Source organism: Cyprinodon variegatus, unplaced genomic scaffold (assembly GCF_000732505.1).
Source record: "Cyprinodon variegatus isolate N-32 unplaced genomic scaffold, C_variegatus-1.0 Scaffold237, whole genome shotgun sequence".
In the NCBI taxonomy this organism is placed as follows: domain Eukaryota; kingdom Metazoa; phylum Chordata; class Actinopteri; order Cyprinodontiformes; family Cyprinodontidae; genus Cyprinodon; species Cyprinodon variegatus.
Window position 1 is genome coordinate 435,940 of NW_015150690.1, and position 6,970 is coordinate 442,909.

General features: G+C 39.8%; 1 protein-coding gene across 1 annotated transcript in view; it reads left to right on the forward strand.

The window, feature by feature from the left end:
* Nucleotides 1-230: 230 nt before the first annotated feature.
* Nucleotides 231-6,970, forward strand: part of grip1 (glutamate receptor interacting protein 1) — an 82,963-nt gene continuing 76,223 nt past the window's right edge. The window contains exon 1 of the mRNA XM_015381626.1: nucleotides 231-418. Coding sequence (XP_015237112.1) covers nucleotides 364-418 — 55 coding nt within the window. The 5' untranslated portion in view covers nucleotides 231-363. The remainder of the gene's footprint in view (nucleotides 419-6,970) is intronic.

The following is a 6,970-nucleotide window of genomic DNA, read 5'->3' on the forward strand; positions in this document are numbered from 1 at the left end:
ATGCGCGTGCACGGCGGTGCTGTGAAACCAGTTGACAGTCCGGTCATTTGGACCGGAGCTCCATCTGTGGAGATAACGGAGCAGACCGTGGAGCTCGCGGCTCCGCACTCCTTCACGGTCATCACGTCACCCGCTCTCTCGTGCCCCCCCTCCCCAGAGACCGCGGAGGCTGGAGGGGTAGAGTTTCAAGAGAGGGAGGGGGTAGAGAGAGCTAGTAGAGGAGTGGGAGGAGGAGAGAGAGGGAGGTGAAGCAGCTGAAGCTACAGCTAACTAGCCATGTTGCTGTCCCCGCTGCCGCTGCTGCTGCTGGTGTGTGACTGCTAGCGGGCCGCCCTGGACTCCCTAACCGCCCTGAGGTGCATCATGCCCGGCTGGAAGAAGAACATTCCAGCCTGTCTCCAACCGGACCAGGAAGGAGGTAAGAGCGAGCCGGACCGGACCGTTCACAGCCACACGGACCGGTGAGCGTGCGCCTTCGCGTGCGCGCGTGTGTTTTAGGTGCTGCGCGCGCGCGTTTATAATTATCAGCAGAATCTCGTGCAGCTTGGTGTTTGCTGCTTGTGCTTTTTTTAATGAGTGAAACTTGAAACCGTGAATCAGTGTGTTTCTCAGAGATGTCTCGCGCTAATCTCACGCGCTGGTGGAGGTTGCCTTCACGTCCCCGTGATTTTTTTTTTCTTTCATGTGATAACATGTTGGTGACCCCCGGTGAACGGTTAACCAGCGGTTAACCAGGTGGGTTAGCTCGGCTGCTAACGAGCTAAGCCGGTTTGGAGCATCGGTGGGTCAGCCGGAGTCTGCCCCCATGCTGGAGCACCTTCCCCGGGCTGCGGGCAGCTCCAGCCTCGGTTCGCCTGGAGGTGAAATCTGATGGTTTGAATTAAATATTAACATCAGAAGCTCTAATGTTTCACACATTTTGGCTTAATACTTCCTGCTCCGAGTTTATCCACTTATAACTTATAGTATGCATGTAAACACTGAGCTCAGATGTGAGGTAAATGATCTTTACTCCACTGTGGTCTTAATGTTCTGCCTAATCAGGGTATTACTGTAATAAAGGTTTATAGATTCAAACTTTTTTAGGATTTTTTTATGTTCTAGAAATGCTGATTTATTTATAAACCTTTATCAACATTGGGTTAACTGTGATTCTGACTGATGTTGGACCTATCTTTGTGCTGAGGTTTAATTTTTTAAGTTGGTTTCTTTCCCTGGATCTGATTTTCAAGCATCGTCCACAGACCAATAAATAAATAAATCCCTTTAGGATTGTTTGAAAACACAAATAAATGTTTAGAAATGGTTTCAAGATGATGTGGGTGGATTTGGAAGTAGTTCAAATCTTTCCTTTAATCCATTTGCACCACTAAGAGGAACAGCAGCCCACAGAATGATGCTGCCACTACCATGTATGTTTGTTGGTGCAGCGTCTCTTCAGCTCAATCTTTTGTTGGTCCTGGGGCAAGAAAGAATTTTACAAAATGAAACCAGGTGAAATTCAAACTTTTGACTTTCACCTTTTGATTCACCTTCAAACTTTTCCAGTTGTCATGTTTTAGAGTCTCCATAGTCCAGTTAATGATTAATCGATTACTGAATTAGTTGACGATTATTTCAATAATCAGAATAATCACAATCTGATCATTTCTTTCCTTGTTGGTATGTTTCTCACCAGAATTGTAGGTGATTTCCGTCTAATTTTTAACCTCTTATGCGGAGATCTTCAACAGGGGGTCCGCAAACCCTAGGGGGACCACAGAGGCACTGCATGGGGGTCGCAAAAATCTTTAAATCCACATTAACATGAATTCAACACACTGTAGTAAACAGATAAATGGAGGCAGAAGATGTCTTTCAGTCATCAATGCACACATTCAGCGACACACAGGAGCTCTTTCAAGCTGGGCACCGTTGCTTTAATGCTTTAATAATCCAAGAGAGAAATAGCTTTTGTTAAATTACTCCATCTGGAATAGAGTGACTATAGGATCAGTTCGATATAACACAATTTCATACAATATATATAAAACTAGGGGGTCCTGCTCCATCTCACTATCAGTTTGGGGGTCCTTGGCCTGGAAAACGTTGAAGACCCCTGATATAACGCGCATGCACTTTCAGGCTCGTCCTCCATTCCTTTAAGTACACTATAGAAAAAGAAAAGTACAAAATGTTTCATTATTTCTAGAAAAAGAGGCTCATGTTAATGGATTAGTTTATTAAAGAGACAATCTGAGACAATAAACGGAAGGTAAAAGTCTAAGCAGTCTGTGTCCAGGATGTGTGGGCTCTGCACAGATGTTAGCTACCTTGGAGCTGTCCAGGTCCTGCATGGAGGGACGGTCAGCTTGAGGATGCAGACCTCTTATTGTCCAGAGTAAACAGCTGGGAGTTTCAGTCCAACTTTGTGAGATTATTTTCTTTCTTGGGGGGCAACACCTCAGTAAACTGTGGCGTAAAAACGGACTGACTGTGGACAGAGACTCAGATGGCTGCTGAACAGCCGGACCAGTTCATTCAGCTGACAGCGAGAGGTTGAGGCTTTCTCCACCTCCAGACACATCTGGATAATTTCAACTTACCTGCAGCTGCTTGAACGGGCGATCTTGGAATCTGCAGTTGTTTATAAATGGATTCAAACGACTTTTCCAGCTTGTGTAAATCTTGAATTTCCTCTTAGATCTGCAGTAAGTTCTGTGTAATCTCTGTGTTTAAGGGGATTTTAAACAAACCTTACAACAGTAAAGAGAAACTACCGATTGAAGTCGAAAATCACAGCAGATCTGTAGAGTTGATTCAAAGAGGAACGTAGCGACGTCTGCGCTACAACCTCCTTATATTTAGTCAAAGTGAAACATATTCTTTTCTCAGCAGTTTATTTTTAGAAACTGAGGTCTGATAAAAACTGGAACAGGAAGAAAGTCTGAAAAACAAATACTTTTTTTTGCTTTATTATTATTTTTTTACTTTTAAAAATGCTAGAAGACCAAACCAAAATGATTCATTTTTAAGTCATTTAGTATTAAATTTTATTCAGATTTTCCCAAAATTTACACATCTAACATTTGTAAAAGTTTTCTCACCATTTGAAAGCTTCTATATTTTGTCTGAAACGTGTTTTTATGTGATTTCAGGTCAGGTCAATTGAAAATCAGTGGGGTCTTGATAAAGAAAATCAACTACCAGTAAAGTAAATAGAATCTGTTACTTTAAACAGAATTTAACACTGAAATAAAAATTTGGTTTTTATGCATCCATGTTAACCTAAATTTAAATTTTACATACCGTATACATTTTTTTTTTTTATAGTGTTAGATATTTTTCTTCAAATTTTATCTTTTCAAACGTTATTTTTCAACTTTATTGCAGATTTTCATTTTTTTCTTTTTTTAAATTAAGTTAAACTGATTTCATTCTGTTTACTTCAAACCCAACAGAAACTCACCCTTGACCAATCAAAATGTTTTTGCTAGTCTCCATGCCGACCAATAGAAACTATTGTTTGCTCCTCACTCCAGATGAAAGCCCTGGAGAGCCCTAAATCTGTAAAGGGAAGTTTGACAAATAAAAATGTAAAATTAAAAAAAAAATTAAAATAGCTAAAGAACATAAAAATACTTATATTTATATATTTTTTGTTTGTTTTTTTAAGTTTTATTTCTAGAGGAAATTTCCTTTTGCAAATTGTGTTCTTTATAGCTACAATAATGGAATAAAGTTCACTCCATACAAAAAGAAATCAAACCCCTGCATTAATGCTGAGGTTAAGTAAACTGTTTTCTATTCATCTTATCAGAGTAAATGGGGCTGTTTGTAAATCTCTGCCAAACTTTTCAGATCTAATCTTTAAAGATCTCTAAAGTCTTTATACTTCACAGCTTTGTGCTAATCTGAGCTGGTCAGGTCGCAAAGAAATGAGGGTTTTAATTTGAAGAAACATGAGATAGTTCTGCTGTCAAAGTAGCAAAAATACACACTCAGCTTAATTTTGAAAACCGTTTTTTTTCCCCCCATTAATTCTCGTTAAATCTGTTCAAATGGTGCAGACAACAAGGCATCTTGTCCAAACACAGAACATAGATGTAATTCCTGCTTGGTGAGGAGAATTTATTCCTCTTTGTCATGTGTATCAGATTCAAAAACCCATTTTTAGCTGTCATTTATGGCGTAGAGGCGGATCTTTACAGCTGCTGCAGTCTAAGAACCCACCTCCACCAATCAGGTGTGAACAGGATAGTTATTGTTGTTGTTGAAGAACAGAGGAAAGCTGATTTTTAAGAAAGGCTTAGTTGATTTTAACCCAAAACTGGAGAAAACAAAAACCTTTAGGAGCCTTTAGTAGCAGAAAAAAAAGAGAGTCAGCTATGACTTAGTTTAGGTTTGGATTATTCTGCAGATTGTAACTTTTATCACTTTGTTGTTGTGAGAAATAATAAAAAAGAAGCCAGCTTTGATTCACCCATATGCAAGCATGACGCATTTAATGTTTTCTTTTATCTGACCATCAATAAAAGATTCATTTGTTTTGCTTCTCTTGATCGATCTGTTGATTAAACGTTTCAGCTGCAGAGTTAACCACTGAAGATTAGATTACAGCTGCAGGGCTGGAAGATGTTATCTCCAAGCTGACAGAAAACAGAGCGCTGAAAGTGTGAGAAGTCGTTGGGAGCAGGGAAGGTCGTAGTTTGAACAGCAGACTTTGGGCTTTAGCCGCTGGAGTGTCTCTGAAATAACGGGTCTGGTTTTATCTGTAGGGAAGAGGCGCCGTACGTCCTGGGATGGTCGCTAGTCTGTCACACAGAACCACAGATTGGGGAGGAAGAAGAGTATGCGTGCACAGCTAGAAATAATTAAGGATTTGAACCAGCAACTCTTCATCCCACAGGCTTTTGTTTAAAGGAAAAAACTACGGTAATCAAGATGAGAACAAAATTCTACTTCTTATGGTTGGAAAGAAAGTTTTATGTTTTAGAAAAAAAATTCCAAACAAAACCTTGATTTAAAAAAAAAAATTTGTCTCCTAATCAAGGAGAAGGTGATCGACAGCCTGCAGCAACAGGTGTGGGAGGGGGCGCTTAATCTCTGCCTCATTTAACTCAAGGAAACTGACTTCAGACGAGGGAAGCCTGACCTATTTCCTCTGATACCGTTTCCACTTCCCCTCTGAAACCGATCCGAGCCGAGTTCGGACCAAGTTGGATCAGTTAATCGTGCTGCATTTGGTTCTTACGACCTTTTTCACATCGCGCTAGCACGGTTCCTTGCCTGCTATCAGCGGTCAACGATACTACAGCCCTCAAGGTGGGAATTACGCAAACCAAACGCGCCCATAACATTCAGGAACTTATGTGCCTGTCCTCCGCCCACATTTCAATGAGAGCCTCAGACTCTGCATCATCCCAGGTCGCACCACGCTCTTTTGATGCCATTTATTAACAAAAGGCTGAGAAAAAGCTGATGTTGTAAAGAGATCTGCGATTTATAAAGGCGGACACATGGAAAACCTGCAAAATAAGACAGCTGACTGTAAATAGGAGATGACGCGGTCTGCTCATGCGCCCTTTGTTATCAGAGAACGGGCCAAAGATGAATCATGCCGAGCCCTACTAATGAACTAGTACTAGTTCAGTTGCGTCCCATTTAACAGTTGTCTTGGTTATGGTTCTCGGCACGGTTTCAAAAGTTCTGTGTAAATGGAGCTAGAGGTGCCTAATCAACCAGCACTCAGGTTCAGTTTAATCTCAGTAAAACTGAAGCTGTTCTAGAGAGAACCTCTAAGATCCAGAACCAGAGGCCTCTGCTGCTGTAAATGATCATTCTGCTAAAAAAAATGCAACTTATCAGGAGCCAAGATAAAGATTTATGAATATTGAAACCTGATTAAACTGATCCAAGATTTTTCCGTTTTGAGTTTATAATAATAATGATTTAAACTTAAAAACTTGAAAGATTGATTTTTGCATTATAAGGCAAGCTGAATGATCTGTAAAAAAAACATAAAGGAAATAAATGTAATTAACCAACATAAAAATATAAAACAGATAATTAAAGTGCCTGAAAATATCCAGAAGAACAATTTCTGATCACCTTAGGAATGAAAAAGATTTCTTTTTTAATGACTTCAGAGTCGGAGTGAAGCAGCCAAAGAGCCAAATGCAGATCTAATCCAAATGATAAATTGTTTTCAGACTTAAAAAAGATGTAGTTAAATCTCTATCTAATCTGAATGAGCCTGAGCTGTTCTGCTAAGTGGAAGAAATGAAGAACAGAAGCACATCTACGTCCCAATGACACATTTATACATGAAAACATTTTAATGTGCATCAGTTTGTTAACTATGGTGGATTTGGGGCCTCTGGGGTCAGAAAGGAGCTGGAACCACTTTAAGAATCTTTGTCCTTGATATAAATTATGGTTTTAAAGTCGTAGGGAAGTCATATTTAAATGTCATCATTCTGGCTTAAACATGTATATAAATGTACTCTTTATTGGACGTTATTGTCCTAAAAGGTAGAAAATTTCTATTTAAAAAAAAATCCTGTCTCAAAATCTAAAAATCTTTTTTTTCGTTATCTTCTGCAGGCCAGTTAGTTATACGTCAGCCTGAACACCTTAATTGGCCAATCATATATCAACGTAGCCTGACGTAGTCCTACTCAATTCTAGTCAGAATATGAGTCTGATACTGCTCCATAGAGCAGTGATTATGGGGCGTGTTTCAAACGAACCAGGAAAAAAAATGCCTCTGCGCTCAATTGGATAGACCTACAACCAATAAGAGCAACGGAGTGCGTGACGTATGTTAAGCGACGTATAGTTGTTGTCAACAAAAATCAAAGCGTGCAGTTGCATGCCTAGAATAAGAAGATGAGCTTTGATGGCGTTTCTCTTTTCCTCTTTTAAAATTAATTTGCTGTCGATATCTTCTAGAACAGACCTAATAGCAGAATCTACTCACCCAAACTCT